This window comes from Oncorhynchus gorbuscha, linkage group LG15 (genome assembly GCF_021184085.1).
Source record: "Oncorhynchus gorbuscha isolate QuinsamMale2020 ecotype Even-year linkage group LG15, OgorEven_v1.0, whole genome shotgun sequence".
Lineage (NCBI taxonomy): Eukaryota > Metazoa > Chordata > Actinopteri > Salmoniformes > Salmonidae > Oncorhynchus > Oncorhynchus gorbuscha.
The window spans coordinates 20,000,623-20,019,929 of NC_060187.1; the positions used below are offsets into that span (position 1 = coordinate 20,000,623).

A 19,307-nucleotide genomic window follows, 5' to 3' on the forward strand; every position below is an offset into this window, starting at 1 on the left:
CTCATTCTCTTTCTCTCCTGTTATTTGCTGTGTGATACTGTATCACGTTGTTGATAAACATGTACAGCATTTATGTCCCTCTCATTCTCTTTCTCTCCTGTTATTTGCTGTGTGATACTGTATCACGTTGTTGATAAACATGTACAGCATTTATGTCCCTCTCATTCTCTTTCTCTCCTGTTATTTGCTGTGTGATACTGTATCACGTTGTTGATAAACATGTACAGCATTTATGTCCCTCTCATTCTCTTTCTCTCCTGTTATTTGCTGTGTGATACTGTATCACGTTGTTGATAAACATGTACAGCATTTATGTCCCTCTCATTCTCTTTCTCTCCTGTTATTTGCTGTGTGATACTGTATCACGTTGTTGATAAACATGTACAGCATTTATGTCCCTCTCATTCTCTTTCTCTCCTGTTATTTGCTGTGTGATACTGTATCACGTTGTTGATAAACATGTACAGCATTTATGTCCCTCTCATTCTCTTTCTCTCCTGTTATTTGCTGTGTGATACTGTATCACGTTGTTGATAAACATGTACAGCATTTATGTCCCTCTCATTCTCTTTCTCTCCTGTTATTTGCTGTGTGATACTGTATCACGTTGTTGATAAACATGTACAGCATTTATGTCCCTCTCATTCTCTTTCTCTCCTGTTATTTGCTGTGTGATACTGTATCACGTTGTTGATAAACATGTACAGCATTTATGTCCCTCTCATTCTCTTTCTCTCCTGTTATTTGCTGTGTGATACTGTATCACGTTGTTGATAAACATGTACAGCATTTATGTCCCTCTCATTCTCTTTCTCTCCTGTTATTTGCTGTGTGATACTGTATCACGTTGTTGATAAACATGTACAGCATTTATGTCCCTCTCATTCTCTTTCTCTCCTGTTATTTGCTGTGTGATACTGTATCACGTTGTTGATAAACATGTACAGCATTTATGTCCCTCTCATTCTCTTTCTCTCCTGTTATTTGCTGTGTGATACTGTATCACGTTGTTGATAAACATGTACAGCATTTATGTCCCTCTCATTCTCTTTCTCTCCTGTTATTTGCTGTGTGATACTGTATCACGTTGTTGATAAACATGTACAGCATTTATGTCCCTCTCATTCTCTTTCTCTCCTGTTATTTGCTGTGTGATACTGTATCACGTTGTTGATAAACATGTACAGCATTTATGTCCCTCTCATTCTCTTTCTCTCCTGTTATTTGCTGTGTGATACTGTATCACGTTGTTGATAAACATGTACAGCATTTATGTCCCTCTCATTCTCTTTCTCTCCTGTTATTTGCTGTGTGATACTGTATCACGTTGTTGATAAACATGTACAGCATTTATGTCCCTCTCATTCTCTTTCTCTCCTGTTATTTGCTGTGTGATACTGTATCACGTTGTTGATAAACATGTACAGCATTTATGTCCCTCTCATTCTCTTTCTCTCCTGTTATTTGCTGTATTATTACTTATAACCTCAGCAATGCCTTATGCTGCAAGGAGGGATGAGGACTGCAGATGTGGCCATGGCAATAAATGGCAATGTCCGTACTGTGAGACGCCTGAGACAGAGCTACAGGGAGACAGGACGGACAGCTGATCGTCCTCGCAGTGGCAAACCACGTGTAACACCTAAACAGGATCGGTACATCCGAACATCACACCTGCGTGACAGGTACAGGATGGCAACAACAACTGCCCGAGTTACACCAGGAACGCACAATCCCTCCATCAGTGCTCAGACTTTCCGCAATAGGCTGAGATAGGCTGGACTGAGGGCATGTAGGCCTGTTGTAAGGCAGGTCCTCACCAGACATCACCAGCAACAACGTCGCCTATGGGCACAAGCCCACCTTCGCTGGACCAGACAGGACTGGCAAAAATGCTCTTCACTGAAGAGTCGCGGTTTTGTTGCATGAGGGGTGATGGTCGGATTTGCATTTATCGTTGAAGGAATGAGCGTTACACCGAGGCCTGTACTCTGGGCGGGATCGATTTGGAGGTGGACGGTCCGTCATGGTCTGGGGCGGTGTGTCACAGCATCATCGGACTGAGCTTGTTGTCATTGCAGGCATTCTCAATGCTGTGCGTTACAGGGAAGACATCCTCCTCCCTCATGTGGTACCCCTCCTGCAGGCTCATCCTGACATGATCCTCCAGCATGACAATGCCACCAGCCATACTGCTCGTTCTGTGCGTGATTTCCTGCAAGACAGAAATGTCAGTGTTCTGCCATGGCCAGCGAAGATCTCAATCCCATTGAGCACGTCTGGGACCTGTTGGGATCGGAGGGTGAGGGCTAAGGCCAGGGCCAGGGCCATTCCCCCCAGAAATGTCCTGGAACTTGTAGGTGCTTTAGTGGAAGAGTGGGGTAATATCTCACAGCAAGAACAGGCAAATCTGGTGCAGTCCATGAGGAGGAGATGCACTGCAGTACTTAATGCAGCTGGTGGCCACACCAGAGACTGATTTTTTATTTTGACCCCCCTCCCTTTTGTTCAGGAACACATTACTCAATTTCTGTTATTTCACATGTCTGTGGAACTTGTTCAGTTTAAGTCTCAGTTGTTGAATCTTGTTATGTTCATACATATATTTACACATGTTAAGTTTGCTGAAAATAAACGCAGTTGACAGTGAGAGGATGTTTCTTTTCATGCTGAGTTTATTTTATACATATATTTCCCACTTCTCTCTCTGCAGTGGAACCTGGTGTGTGATTCGGCCTGGAAGGTTCACATCGCCAAGTTCTCTCTCTTAGTGGGATCTATCTTCGGCTACCTGGTGATGGGCATCCTGGCCGACTGGTACGTGATCCAGCATTCTCCTTCTCCATTTTGTGTCTTTGTGTGTGACAGTGGAAATTCCGCTCCAACCGGGGCGGTACCTCACAACTCCCCCCAACGTAACAAAACATACTTCAGAAACAGTGTCAATACCACTGACCCATAAAAAGCCAAGGCATATCTGGATCTGGGGTGACAGTACTTCTAGGTCTCAGCAAGGTAGTAGTGATGCACTTAGCCATCTGCTACATGTGTTCTCATGTCTGTGTCTGCATCCCCACTCCCCCAGGCATCCGAGAATAGACAGTGTCTTATGAAAAACACCCACAGATCTCCCTGATGAGTTGTCTGTGGGATGAACTGTAGCTATAGCAAAGAGACTACTCTGACCCAATGATCTGCTGACCTCTAACCCAGGATCAGGTTGTAGACCATTGGACTAATTTCTCTTTCCATTTCTAATTTTCTTTCTCTCCCATTCGCTCTCTCTCTCTTTCTCTAATTCTATCTCTCGCTCTCTCTCTCAGGTTCGGTCGACACCCTGTCCTGATAGTCTCGGTGCTGTTCATGTTGGTGTTTGGTTTGAGTGTAGCGTTCTCCTTCAACGTGACCATGTTCAGCACATTACGTTTCTTTGAGGGCTTCTGTCTGGCTGGCCTCACTCTCTCCCTCTACATACTGAGTAAGTACACCTCCACTTCCTGGTATCTACTTCTGTTGTCTGTCAAAGACTGCCCAGGAAGCACAATGCATGGTCTTTCTAGAACGTAGGGCTCTACTCCACAAACTTCCTTTTCCTCTTCCCCCACATCACTCCACCTCGAAGGTAGTACCTCACTTCTCTCTCTCACTCAGCTTTTTCCACACTATTCCTTCACCTCTCTCCACTCAACAAACCTTCTCTGGTGTGTTGCTAAGGGCTTTATTAGCATGGGAAAAATATGTTAACATTGCCAAAGCAAGTGAAGTAGGTAATAAACAAAAGTGAAATAAACAATAAGCAATACAACTTAACAGTAAATATTACACTCACAGAAGTTCCAAAATAATTAAGACATTTCAAATGTCATATTATGTCTATGTACAGTGTTGTACATATATTTACAGTGTTGATGTACAAATAGTTGAAGTACAAAAGGGGGAAAAAAATCAACATAAATATGGGTTGCATTTACAATGGTGTTTGTTCTTCATTGGTTGCCCTTTTCTTGTTGCTGTGATGGCACACTGGTTTTTCACCCAGTAGATTTGGGACTTTATCAAAATGGGGTTTGTTTTCGGATCTGTGTAATCTGAGGGAAATATGTGTCTCTAATATGGTCATACATTTGGCAGGAGGTTAGGAAGCGCAGCTCAGTTTCCACCTCATTTTGTGGGCAATGTGCACATAGCCTGTCTTCTCTTGAGAGCCAGGTCTGCCTACGGCAGCCTTTCTCAATGGCAAGGCTATGCTCACTGAGTCTGTACATAGTCAAAGCTTTCCTTAAGTTTGGGTCAGTTACAGTGGTCAGGTATTCTGCCACTGTGTACTCTTTGTTTAGGACCAAATAGCATTCTAGTTTGCTGAGTTTTTTTGTTAATTGTTTATAAGTTATTCTGTTTTCGTTTTCTCATGATTCGGTTGGGTCTAATTGTGTTTCTGTCCTGGGGCTCTGTGGGGTCTGTTTGTGAACAGAGCCCCAGGACCAGCTTGCTTAGGGGACTCTTCTCCAGGTTCATCTGTCTGTAGGTGATGGCTTTGTTATGGAAGGTCTGGGAATCGCTTCCTTTTAGGTGGTTGTAGAATTTAAACAACTCTTTTTTGGATTTTCATAATTAGCTGGTATCAGCCTAGTTCTGCTCTGCATGCATTATTTGGTGTTTTACGTTGTACACTGAGGATATTTTTGCAGAATCATTTATGCAGTCTCTCCATTTGGTGTTTGTCCCATTTTGTGAATTATTGATTGGTGAGCGGACCCCAGACCTCACAACCATAAAGGGCAATGGGTTCTATAACTGATTCAAGTATTTTTAGCCAGTTCCTAATTGGTATGTCAAATTTTATGTTATTTTTGATGGCATAGAAGCCCTTCTTGCCTTGGCTCTCAGCTCGTTCACAGCTTTATGGAAGTTACCTGTGGCGCTGATGTTTAGACCGAGGTATGCATAGCTTTTGTGTGCTCTAGGGCAACGGTGTCTAGATGGAATTTGTATTTGTGGTCCTGGCGACTGGACCTTTTTTGGAACACCGTTATTTTTGTCTTATTGAGATTTACTGTCAGGGCCCAGGTCTGACAGAAGATCTAGGTGCTGCTGTAGGTCCTCCTTGGTTGGTGACAGAAGCACCAGATCATCAACAAACAGTAGGCATTTGACTTCAGATTCTAGTAGGGTGAGGCTGGGCGTTGCAGACTGTTCTAGTGCCCTTTGCTAATTCGTTGATATATAATGTTGAAGAGGGTGGGGCTTAAGCTGCATCCCTGTCTCACCCAACGGGCCTGTCGAAAGAAATGTTTGTGTTTTTTGCCAATTTTAACCGCACACTTGTTGTTTGTGGACATGGATTACATGATGTTGTATGTTTTACCCCCAACACCACTTTCCATCAATTTGTATAGCAGACCCTCATGCCAAATTGAGTCAAAAGCTTTTTTGAAATCAATAAGGCATGAGAAGACTTTGTTTTGATTGGATTGTTTGTCAATTAGGGTGTGCAGGGTGAATACGTGGTCTGTCGTATGGTAATTTGTTTTAAAGCCAATTTGACATTTGCTCAGTACATTGTTTTCACTGAGGAAATGAATTAGTCTGCTGTTAATGATAATGCAGAGGATTTTCCCGAGGCTGCTGATGACGCATATCCCATGGTAGTTAAAGGGGTCAAATTTGTCTCCACTATTGTGGATTGGGGTGATCAGTCTTTGGTTCCAAATATTGGGGAAGATGCCAGAGCTAAGGATGATGTTAAAGAGTTTTAATATAGCCAATTGGAATATGTGGTCTGTCTATTTTATAATTTCATTGAGGATACCATCAACACCACAGACCTTTTTGGGTTGGAGGGGTTGTATTTTGTCCTGTTGTTCATTCAATTTACATTGGAGAATCCTATAGGTTCTGGTGGTCTTTAATAGTTGATTCTAAGATTTGTATTTGATCATGTATATTTTTTTGCAGTTTTTTCTTTGTTATAGGGACAAAAATATTGGAAAAGTGGTTTCCCCTTACATCTCCGTTTTGGATAGATAACAATATATCGGTAAGATTATAGGAATTGGCCCATATTAGCTAAAAATACCAACATCGGCCCGATGTCTAGTTTAAAGTCGATGTTCAAAACCGATGTCAAAGCTGACGTGCATACCTATATAATGTAGATAGATGACGTGCATACCTATATAACGTAGATAGATGACGTGCATACCTATATAACGTAGATAGATGACGTGCATACCTATATAACGTAGATAGATGACGTGCATACCTATATAGCGTAGATAGATGACGTGCATACCTATATAACGTAGATAGATGACGTGCATACCTATATAGCGTAGATAGATGACGTGCATACCTATATAATGTAGATAGATGACGTGCATACCTATATAGCGTAGATAGATGACGTGCATACCTATATAGCGTCGATAGATGACGTTACATGAACACACTTCTAGCTCCATTCGAACAACTGACTGGAGAAATAAGCTCTTCACCTGTGTCTGCAGCAGACGTGATACCCTCTGTCATGGCATTGAAACGCCTGCTCAACAAAACTGCCCACACAGACTGTGGGGTTAAAACCTGCAAAAGTACTCTACAAGAGGCTGTGTACAAGCAATTCAGTGGCATTCTCTCTGAGCCTCTTTACTGTGTTGCACCATGCTCGCTACAAGGACCGCTACTTCGATGCAGACAAGAAACAGGGTTTACGTGGAATGTTACATACACAGCTGGACAAGGTGGAAACAGACACAGTGACAGTGCGCACCGAGGAAAAGAGGCCATGGACAGACAGAGCTGAAACTTCACTGCTTGACATGTATGATGAAATCCTGGTTGAGAATGAAACGACTGAACAAATGAACAACGAAACAGCACAGCAAGTGAAAGAAATAGGTTTTGACTATGTTTTACTGGTAATGGGGACATACGTAAATACCCCAAAAATTGCTTTTTGGTCAGTGTGGGTGTGTGTTTCAACTATTTAACTACTAGAATGCTTAAAAGGCCGCAAAAACAATATTATTTGTTTTCAGTATCGGTATCGGGGGTTTTTTGTCAAGGAAAATATTGGATATCGGTGTCGGCCAAAAATGTCACATCCCTATAGATAACTCTTCTTGTTGTTGTTTGGTTAGTGTTTTCCAATCTTTCCAGGATTGGTTAGAGTTTATGGATTCTTCAATTACATTGAGCTGATTTCTGACATGCTGTTCCTTCTTTTTCCGTTGTCTATTTATTTATTGTTTTAGTGATTCACCATTGTGAAGGCGAAGGCTCATGTTTTTCTGGGTCTCTAATTTTTAGGTTGGGTAGGTTTCTCAATTTCTTTAAGTTTTTGCATTCTTCATCAAACCATTTGTCATTGTTGTTAATTTTCTTCGGTTTTCTGTTTGAAAGGTTTAGATTTGATAGGGAAGCTGAGAGGTCAAATATACTGTTTCGGTTTTCTACTGCCAAGTTAACACCTTCACTATTAGGAAGTTGTGTAAAAGAAATTGAATTGGTTGTTGCCTGTTTTTTGGTAGATTTCCATAATACTTTCCTTCCATCTATATAATTTCTTAATATTATTCAGTTCCTTTGGTTTGATGCCCCACGATTGAATATTGCTCTGTTCAAGTAGACAGTTATTTTGCTATGATTTGATAGGGGTGTCAGTGGGTTGACTGTGAACGCTCTGAGAGACTCTGGGTTGAAGTCAGTGATAAAGTAGTCTACAGTACTACTGCCAAGAGATGAGCTATACAGTGGGGAGAACATTTTTTAAAATCATAGGTACACTTCAACTGTAAGAGACGGAATCTAAAACAAAAATCCAGAAAATCATATTGTAATGATTTTTAAGTAATTAATTTGCATTTTATTGCATGACATAAGTATTTGATACATCAGGAAAGCAGAAATTAATATTTGGTACAGAAACCTTTGTTTGCAATGACAGAGATCATATGTTTCCTGTAGTTCTTGACCAGGTTTGCACACACTGCAGCAGGGATTTTGGCCCATGCAGACCTTCTCCAGATCCTTCAGGTTTCGGAGCTGTCGCTGGGCAATACGGACTTTCAGCTCCCTCCAAAGATTTTCTATTGGGTTCAGGTCTGGCTACGCCACTCCAGGACCTTGAGATGCTTCTTACGGAGCCACTCCTTAGTTGCCCTGGCTATGTGTTTCGGGTCGTTGTCTTGCTGGAAGACCCAGCCACGACCCATCTTCAATGCTCTTACTGAGGGAAGGAGGTTGTTGGCCAAGATCTCGCGATACATGGCTCCATCTATCCTCCCCTCAATACGGTGCAGTCGTCCTGTCCCCTTTGCAGAAAAGCATCCCCAAAGAATGATGTTTCCACCTCCATGCTTCACAGTTGGGATGGTGTTCTTGGGGCTGTACTCATCCTTCTTCTTCCTCCAAAGTTTAGACCAGAAAGCTATATTTTTGTCTCATCAGACCACATGACCTTCTCCCATTCCTCCTCTGGATCATTCAGATGGTCATCGGCAAACTTCAGACGGGCCTGGACATGCGCTGGCTTGAGCAGGGGGACCTTGCGTGCACTGCAGGATTTTAATCCATGACGACGTAGTGTGTTACTAATGGCTTTCTTTGAGACTGTGGTCCCAGCTCTCTTCAGGTCATTGACCAGGTCCTGCCGTGTAGTTCTGGGCTTATCGCTCACCTTCCTCATGATCATTGATAACCCACGTGGTGAGATCTTGCATGGAGCCCCAGACCGAGGGTGATTGACCGTCATCTTGAACTTCTTCCATTTACTAATAATTGCGCCAACAGTTGCCTTCTCACCAAGCTGCTTGCCTATTGTCCTGTAGCCCATCCCATCCTTGTGCAGGTCTACAATTTTATCCCTGATGTCCTTACACAGCTCTCTGGTCTTGGCCATTGTGGAGAGGTTGGAGTCTGTTTGAGTGTGTGGACAGGTGTCTTTTATACAGGTAACGAGTTCAAACAGGTGCAGTTAATACAGGTAATGAGTGGAGAAGAGGAGGGCTTCTTAAAGAAAAACTAACAGGTCTGTGAGAGCCGGAATTCTTACTGGTTGGTAGGTGATCAAATACTTATGTCACGCAATAAAATGCTAATTAATTACTTAAAAATCATACAATGTGATTTCCTGGGTTTTTGTTTTAGATTCTATCTCTTACAGTTGAAGTGTACCTATGATAACAATTGCAGACCTCTACATGCTTTATTTTACATTACATTACATTTAAGTCATTTAGCAGACGCTCTTATCCAGAGCGACTTACAAATTGACCTTTATAAGTAGGAAAACCTGCAAAATCGGCAGTATCAGTATCACATACTTGTTCTCCCCACTGTAGGTGTACCTACCATAGGAGTCCCCTCGAAGCCTACCATTGACTGTGTACATACCCAGCGTTCGACAGAGCTGCAGGAGTTGTGACCCGTTTTTGTTGGTTATGTTGTCGTAGTTGTACCTTGGGGGGCATATGGGGGAGGGAATGCTGTCACCTCCAGGCAGGTGTTTGTCCCCCTGTATGTAGAGGGTGTCAGGTTCTTGTCCAGTTCTGGCATTTAGGTCACCACAGACTAGTACATGTCTATGGGCCTGGAAATGGTTGATTTCCTCCTCCAAGATGGAGAAGCTGTCTTCATTAAAGCATGGGTGTTCTAGTGGGGGGGATATAGGTAGCACACAGGAGGACATTTTCCCCTGTTGAGATAATGCTCTCAATCTCTGTGTCTGTCTACCTGAAGTGATAAACAACAACATTAGACTATGGGTGTTGATTATATTCACAGCATTGTTAAACCTCAATGGTCTCTAGTTCCCTGCATTAGATACACTGCATGAATAAGATGATTAGCATTATTCACTTTACAGTCTTTGGTGGGGGACCTGACAATGTCTTGTTTTGCTTTGTCCTTTATCTAAAGCTATGGCTGACTGCCATACTGATGCCCAACCCCCTAACCACTGTTCCCCTCCCACTTGATGGGGACATCAGTATATTCAAGCTTGTCCTTTATCTACAGCTATGTTTGGCATACTATCCTCCTGCCCTTTTACCATAAAACCTCCAACCCCTCTCCCTTGTCACCTAGGCTTTTTGGACTTTTCTCACTAGAGAGATTAGTCAGTCAGTTTGAGGGTGGGGCAGGGGAGGGGGGGGTGCTGCTGTGTTAGGTCTGCAGCGGTATTGTTCAACACAGCAGGGGGTAGCTGATAAATGTCTTCTAAGCTTCACTAAAAACAAATAAACAAAATGGACGCCTCTTAGAGCTGTGGTGAGTCATACGGGGGTTTAATCCCTGAGCTGTTGATACTGTAGAACCTTAACTGTTCCTGTTGTTACTGTTGTTATAGAGACTCTCACTATCCTTTATAATGCCTGTCCAGATAAATGCAGGGGATTTTACGCTTCTATGGAGGTGATCCTGGGGAAATGGTTTGATGCTAACGTGATGAATATAGAATTCCTCCATTTTTTGTGGTGTACTACGGATGTGTTTTTTGAGAAATAGGTTATGGGTTTTTGTGCTGGTGAATGTGTGGTCTCACATTAGCCAGATGAATGCTGTATGGTGTTGTTTGGGTGTTTGTTGCAGAGTTAATCAAACAGAGACTGTCTACAAACTCAGTCATGTTTTGTGTGTGTGTGTTTGTGTGAGGTCATTGTTACCAGGCCATACTAGAAGGGAGGCTGACAAAGCTGTTGTTTCCCCATCATGCCTTCCCATTTTTTCACCGATCAGGTTCTGTGTCTAAAATCATAATTTCTTAATGTTCACATTCAGTAATCATGTATAAGAACAGCTGACATTGTGGTGTGTCACAAACAAAGACCGCACACACACACATACACAGGCTCCTCGGCTCACGCATGCACGTACGCACACACACAGCTACCTATGCTGACAAAAGACAACCCTTATACTACTGTTTGTCAGCCTAAATAGAAAAGTCATTTAAATGGGATCCATTTCACTTGACACATGTCTAAGTGTTGCTGTACACCTGAGACCTAACAGTCCTTCGGGCCCTGGCAGACACATGGCCCCTCGGGAATAAGACTGATTATACAGTAGACATTCACCCACACACAACTAGCAGCTTGTGACCTTGATCTGAAATAATGCTTTGAATAGGCACTGTTCTCTCACTGTAATTATACAGGGTGTGTGTGTGGGTTGGTTCGTCTATTCTTGTGGGGACCTAAAATCCCCAAAAGTCACCACAAGGATAGTAAAACAAGGAAAATTCTCCCTCGTGGGGACGTTTCCCACATCCCAATGAGGACAGAGACTATTTTAAGCTTAGGGGTTCGGTTTAGGGTTAGGGTTACAGTTATGATTATGGTAAGAGTTAGTGGTTAGGAGTTAGGTTTTGGATTAGGGTTATGGGTTAAATTTAGGGTTATGGTAAGGGTCAGGGGTTAGGGAAAATATGATTTTAAATGGAAGTAAATGTTTGGTCCCCACAAGGACAGAATAAGATAGTGTGCGTGGAGAGAGAGAGAGAGAGAAAGAGAGAATGTGTGTTAAGTCCTATGTTGTCTGTGCTTTATTGTGTAAATAGGTATTCAGAAGAGAGTGTACAGAGTGGACAGAGAATATAGCTACTGTAGCTATGCAGTGGGTTGCCATGGTACTTTACAATTTAATTTATGTTGTGACAATAAAAACATGTATTTCACTGCTTGCATGAGCTGCATGTGTTATCATTTACAGTATAGTGACAACCTCCAATATTTAAATACTCCATTGATGACCCATTTATGTAAATTTACTGAGCTTTATTGTTACTTGAACCTCATTGTCTTCTGTCACATGATATACAGTGGGGCAAAAAAGTATTTAGTCAGCCACCAATTGTGCAAGTTCTTAAACCTATTTTCCACCATAATTTGCAAATAAATTCATTGAAAATCCTACAATGTGATTTTCTGGATTTTCTTTCTCATTTTGTCTGTCATAGTTGAAGTGTACCTATGATGAAACTTACAGACCTCTCTCGTCTTTTTAAGTGGGAGAACTTGCACAATTGGTGGCTGACTAAATAATTTTTTGCCCCACTGTATACTGTCAGAGCTGGTAGGATAAAGCTGCATTGTTGTTCCTGTTGTTGTTATTATTGTTTGTCTCAGAGAGTAAGGAGTCGTACTATAGCATTTTGCCACACCCCAGTAGACATGCTCAAAAAGATTCATGTTAATAGAAAATAATAGCATATCGTTATTCCGAGGCTGCTATGGTAGTCATGGTATGACCAACTGGCACCGGAGAAGAAGGCTGACGTTTTACGTCCCCAACCGATTGTGTTTGATTTTTTTTATTTGCGTTGTTTGTCACTTATTTTAAAACTTCTTTTGTACATAATGTTGCCGCTACTGTCTCTTATGACCGAACATAACTTCTGGACATCAGGACTGCTGTTACTCAGATGAAGCAGATGCTAAGCTACAGGACTGTTTTGCTAGCACAGCCTGGAATATGTTCTGGGATTCCTCAGATGGCATTGAGGAGTACACCACATCAGTCATTGGCTTCATCAATAAGTGCATCGATGATGTCGTCCCCTCAGTGACCGCATGTACATTCCCCAACCAGAAGCCATGGATTACAGGCAACATCCGCACTGAGCTAAAGGCTAGAGCTGCCGCTTTCAAGGAGTGGGACTCTATGCCCTCTGGCGAACCATCAAACAGGCAAAGTGTCAATACAGGACTAAGTTCGAATCATGCTACACCGGCTCTTACACCCGTCACATGTGGCAGGGCTTGCAAACCATTACAGACTATGAAGGGAAGCACAGCCGCATGCTGCCCAGTGACACGAGCCTACCAGATCAGCTAAACTACTTCTATGCTCGCTTCGAGGCAAATAACACTGAAACATGCATGAGTGCATCAGCTGCTCCGGAAGACTGTGTGATCACGCTCTCTGCAGCCGATGTGAGTAAGTAATGTTCACAAGGCTGCAGGGCCAGACGGATTACCAGGACATGTTGACCAACTCGCAAGTGTCTTCACTGACATTTTCAACCTCTCCCTGTCCGAGTCTGTAATACCAACATGTTTTAAGCAGACCACCATCATGCCTGTGCCCAAGAACACTAAGGTAACCTGCCTAAATTACTACCGACCCGTAGCACTCACGTCTGTAGCCATGAAGTGCTTTGAAAGGCTGGTCATTGCTCACATCAACACCATTATCCCAGAAACCCTAGACTCACTCCAATTTGAAATCCGCCCCAATAGATCCACAGATGATGCAATCTCATTCACACTCCACACGGCCCTTTCCCACCTGGACAAAAGGAACACCTATGTGAGAATGCTATTCATTGACTACAGCTCAGCGTTCAACACCATAGTGCCCTCAAAGCTCATCACTAAGCTAAGGACCCTGGGACTAAACACCTCCCTCTGCAACTGGATCCTGGACTTCCTGACGGGCCGCCCCTAGGTGATAAGTGTAGGTAACAACACATCCGCCAAGCTGATCCTCAACACAGGGTCCCCTCAGGGGTGCTTGCTCAGTCCCCTCCTGTACTCCCTGTTCACTCATGACTGCATGGCCAGGTACGACTCCAACACCATCATTAAGTCTTCTGATGACACAACAAAGGTAGGCGTAATCACCGACAACGATGAGACAGCCTATAGGGAGGAGGTCAGATGATTGTGGACTACAGGAAAAAGAGGACTGAGCACGCCCCCATTCACATCGATGGGGCTGCTGTGGAGCAAGTTAAGAGCTTCAAGTTCCTTGATGTCCTCATCACCAATAAACTAACGTGGTCCAAGCACATCAATAACGGTCGTGAAGAGGGCACGACAAAACCTATTGCCCCTCAGGAGACTGAAAATATTTGGCATGGGTCCTGAGATCCTCTAAAGGTTCTACAGCTGCACCATCAAGATCATCCTGACTGGTTGCATCACTGCCTGGTATGGCAACTGCTCGGGCCTCTCACCGCAAAGCACTACAGCTACAGAGGATAGTGCAAACGGCCCAGTACATCACTGGGGCCAAACTGCATTGTTGGTTAGAGGCTTGTAGGTAAGCATTTCACTGTAAGGTCTATGACCTGTTGTATTCTGCGCATGTGACTATTACAATTTTATTTGATTTAATAGGCTCTAGTGGGAACCAATTTGGTAAGATGTTGGGGTGGGAAAGGGCATACTTAGTCAGCTGCACAACTAAATGCATTCAACCAAAATGTGTCTTCCGCATTTAACCCAACCCCTCTTAATCAGAGCTGCGGGCAGCTGCCTTAATCGAAATGTTCAAAGATATAGTTATACTGAACAAAACATAAACGTAACATGCAATAATTTCAAAGATTTTACTGAGTTACAGTTCATATAAGGTAATCAGTCAATTTAAATAAATATATTAGGCCCTAATCTATGGATTTCATATGACTGGGAATACAGATATGCATCTGTTGGTCACAGATACCTGGTGTGACCACCATTTTCCTCATGCAGCGGGACACATCTCCTGCGCAGTTATCAGGCTGTTGATTTTGGCCTGTGGAATGTTGTCCCACCCCTCTTCAATGGCTTTGCGAAGTTGCTGGATATTGGCAGGAACTGGAACATGCTGTCGCACACGTTGATCCAGAGCATCCCAAACATGCTAAATGGGTAACATGTCTGGTGAGGATGCAGGCCATGGAAGAACTGGGACATTTTCAGCTTCCAGGAATTGTGTACAGATGCTTGCAACATAGGGCCATGCATTATCATGCTGAAACATGAGGTGATGGCGGCGGATGAATGGCACGACAATTGGCGTCACGATCTCGTCAAGGTATCTCTGTGCATTCAAATTGCCATAGATGCAATTTTGTTTGTTGTCCATACCTTATGTCTGCCCATACTTTAACCCCACTGCCACCATGGGGCACTTTGTTCCCACTGTTGACATCAGCAAACTTGTCACCCACACGATGCCATACACATGGTCTGTGGTTGTAAGGCCGGTTGGACGCACTGCCAAATTCTCTAAAACGACATTGGAGGCGGCTTATGCTTGAGAAATTAACATTAAATTATCTTGCAACAGCTCGGGTGGACATTCCTGCAGTCAGCATGCCAATTGCACACTCCCTCAAAGTTGAGACATCTGTGGCATTGGGTTGTATGACAAAATAGTACATTTTAGAGTGGCCTTTTATTGTCCCCAACACAAGGTGCACCTGTGTAATGATCATGCTGTTTAATCAGCTTCTTGATATGCCACATCTGTCAGGTGGATGGATTATCTTGGCAAATGAGAAATGCTCACTAACAGGGATGTAAACAAATTTGTGCACTAAAGTTGAGAGAAATACGCTTTTTGTGAGAACATGGGACCAGCATGGCACACACGTGCACACACACGTGCACACAGCAAAACATAAACGAACACACAGGGAAATGGAAATTATATGGGTGTGTCTGTGGGGTTTGCAGCCAGAGAAACACTCCCTTTCTTTTCTTTCTGTCCCACCCTTCCCCCTTCCCTCCCTCCCTGCTTATTCTCTCCACATTTCCTTCTTTGTCCAATTCCTCTCTCTGTTGTCTTTCCCTATCCATTCCAACCCTCCTCCTCTCATTCTCTCTCCCTCCAACTCATCCCCAAGCTTGTGTGGGATTCTTTCTAGGCTTATTTTGAATCTCTGATCTCCCTTTTATCTCTCTGTTCCACACACACACAATGAGAGAACAGTGCTTATTCAATACATTATTTCAGAACAAGAGGTCACAATGTACTCAATCATTCTACAGGGTTAAATGTTGTGATCCCTCTCTCCATTTCTCCCTTCTTTATTTCTCCCTCTCTCCATTCCTTTCCTCTCTCTTTTTCCCCTGTTGCTCTCCCTCCATAAAATGTCTCTATTTCTCCACGTCTCCCCTTCAATTCCATCCATTTCTTCCTCCATAGAGAATGTGGGATGAAGAGGAAAAAAGAAGGGATTGACAAAGAAGTGGAGAGGAGTAGAGTATTAGTGATAGAGGGAATAGAAGGATACAGTTAAATGACTGACTCAGCCGGAAAGAAGAACAATCACCCCACGTCCTTCCCTCCCTGTCCTCCATTCTCCTCTCCCCCGCTCTTCCTCTCTCACAGGTGCCTGTTATCCATGACAGCTGCCTTATCACCCCCGCTATCCCTCAGACCTTCCACACTCAGTGAGTGGGTGTGGGGGTCAAGTCTTTTGTTATGACAGATTTCTTCAGCCACAATCACAGTGTTTTCTCTCTCTCTCTTTTCTTTCTCTTTCCTTTCTCTCTGCAGCTGATCACTTTCAGCCCTAGTCAGAGGATTGCCTCCTTGTGAAAGGAGAAGCATGGGAACAGGAGTGGGACAGGGGAGGGGGTAGAGGACAGGGGAGGGGGTAGAGGGCAGGGGAGGGGGTAGAGGGCAGAGGGGAGGGGGTAGAGGGCAGAGGGGAGGGGGTAGAGGGCAGGGGGGATAGAGGACAGGGGGAGGGGGGGGAGGGGGTAGAGGGCAGGGGAGGGGGTAGAGGACAGGGGAGGGGGTAGAGGGCAGGGGAGGGGGTAGAGGACAGGGGAGGGGGTAGACGTCAGGGGAGGGGGTAGAGGACAGGGGAGGGGGTAGAGGGCAGGGGAGGGGGTAGAGGACATGGGGGGAAGACAGGGGAGGGGGTAGAGGGCAGGGGAGGGGGTAGAGGACATGGGGGGAGACAGGGGAGGGGGTAGAGGGCAGGGGGTACAGGATAAGGGAGGGAGTAGAGAACAGGGGAGGGGGTAGAGGACAGGGGGTATGGGGTGGGGGAGGGGGTAGAGGATAAGGGAGGGAGGGAGTAGAGAACAGGGGAGGGGGTAGAGGACAGGGGGAGTAGGGGGCGGGGGGGACAGGTTTTCTATGCTGCTGCCATATTGTTTACTATTATTGATTATTATTATTACTATTAATCCTGCTACCAGTCACTTTCTCCTAATCCCTGCCTACATGTACATATCTAGACAACCTTTACTCCACACACAGAGACGTGTACAAAGCTCTCCCTCACCCTCCATCTGGCAAATCTAACCATAATTCTATCCTCCTGATTCCTGTTTACAAGCAAAAACTAAAGCAGGAAGTACCAGTGACTCGCTCAATACGGAAGTGGTCAGATGACACGGATGCTATGCTACAGGACTGTTTTGCTAGCACAGACTGGAATATGTTCCGGGATTCATCTAATGGCATTGAGGAGTATACCACCGTAGTCACCGGCATCATCAATAAGTGCATCGAAGAGGGCCTCCCGGGTGGCGCAGTGCCATCAGCGTTGTCCGGGTTAGGGAGGGCTTGGCCGGTAGGGATGTCTTTGTCTCATCGCGCACCAGTGACTCCTGTGGCGGGTCGGGTGCAGTGCGCGCTAACCAAGGTTGCCAGGTGTACGGTGTTTCCTCCGACACATTGGTGCGGCTGGCTTCCGGGTTGGATGCGTGCTGTGTTAAGAAGCAGTGCGGCTTGGTTGGGTTGTGTATCGGAGGACGCATGACTTTCAACCTTCGTTTCTCCTGAGCCCGTACGGGAGCTGTAGCAATGAGACAAAATAGTAGCTACTAACAATTGGATACCACGAAATTGGGGAGAAAAAGGTGTCAAAAAAATAATAATAATAAGTGCATCGACGACGTCGTCCCCACAGTGACCGTACGTACATATCCCAACCAGAAGCCATGGATTACAGGCAACACCTGCACGGAGCTAAAGGCTAGAGGGCATGTGACAAATACAATTTGATTTGATTTAGAGCGGCCGCTTTCAAGGAGCGGGCCACTAATCTGGACGTGGCAAGAAACAATGAAGCATGCATGAGAGCACCAGCTGTTCCAGACGAGTGTGTGATCACGCTCTACGTAGCTGATGTGAGCAAGACATTTAAACAGGTCAACATTCACAAAGCCCCGTGGCCAGACAGATTACCAGGACGTTTAATCAAAGCATGCGCAGACCAACTGGCAAGTGTCTTCACTGACATTTTCAACCTTTACCGAGTCTGTAATACCTACATGTTTCGAACAGACCACCATAGTCCTTGTGCCCAAGAAAGCGACATTAACCTGCCTAAATGATTACCGCCCCGTAGTACTCACGTCGGTAGCCATGAAGTGCTTTGAAAGGCTCGTCATGGCTCACATCAACACCATCATGCAGGAAACCCGAGACCCACTCTTTTTTAAAATGTATTTCACATTTATTTAACCAGGTAGGCCAGTCGAGAACAAGTTCTCATTTACAACTGCGACCTGGCCTAGATAAAGCAAAGCAGTGCGACAAAAACAACAACACAGAGTTACACATGGGATAAACAAACATACAGTGAATAACACGATAGAAAAATCTGTATACAAATGTAGTAAGGAGGCAATAAATAGGCGAAGTAATTAAAATTGAGTAATTTACACTGGAGTGATTTTTTTGGGGCGGCAGGGTAGCCTAGTGGTTAGAGTACTGGACTAGTAACCGAAAGGTTGCAAGTTCAAATCCCCGAGCTGACAAGGTACAAATCTGTCGTTCTGCCCCTGAACAGGCAGTTAACCCACTGTTCCTAGGCCGTCATTGAAAATAAGAATTTGTTCTTAACTGACTTGCCTAGTAAAATAAAGGTAAAATAAATAAAAAAATGTGCAGATGAGGATGTGGGAGTAGATTTCTTATAAACGTCCAGATTAGTGTCCCGCTCCTTGAAAGCGGCAGCTCTAAATCAAATCAAATTGTATTTGTCAAATGCTCCAAATTCAACAGGTGTAGTAGACCTTACAGTGAAATGCTTACTGACAAGCCCTCTAGCCTTTAACTCGGTGCAGATGTTGCCTGTAATCCATGGCTTCTGGTTGGGATATGTACGTAAAAAGACTGAATATTTACATGGGATGAAAACAAACACGTTTTACTGCTGCACCAGCTTGTCCACATGTGCAGTTGTAAACCGTAGTCTGGCTTTTTAATGGCGGTTTTGGAGCAGTGGCTTCTTCCTTGCTGAGCGGCCTTTCAGGTTATGTCGATATAGAACTCGTTTTACTTTGTATGTAGATACTTTTGTACCTGTTTCATCCAGCATCTTCACAAGGTCCTTTGCTGTTGTTCTGGGATTGATTTGCCCTTTTCGCACCAAAGTATGTTCATCTCTAGGAGACAGAACGCGTCTCCTTCTTGATCGGTATGACGGCTGCGTGATCCCATGGTGTTTATACTTCAATACTATTGTTTGTACAAATGAACGTGGTACCTTCAGGTATTTGGAAATTGCCACCAAGGATGAATCAGACTTGTGGAGGTCTACCATTTTTTTTCAGATGTCTTGGCTA

General features: G+C 44.1%; 1 protein-coding gene across 1 annotated transcript in view; it reads left to right on the top strand.

The window, feature by feature from the left end:
• Positions 1-19,307, top strand: part of LOC123996718 (solute carrier family 22 member 23-like) — a 53,365-nt gene that overhangs the window by 3,825 nt on the left and 30,233 nt on the right. Inside the window, exons 2-3 of the mRNA XM_046300350.1 lie at positions 2,714-2,817; positions 3,324-3,478. Of these exons, the coding sequence (XP_046156306.1) occupies positions 2,714-2,817; positions 3,324-3,478 (259 nt within the window). The remainder of the gene's footprint in view (positions 1-2,713; positions 2,818-3,323; positions 3,479-19,307) is intronic.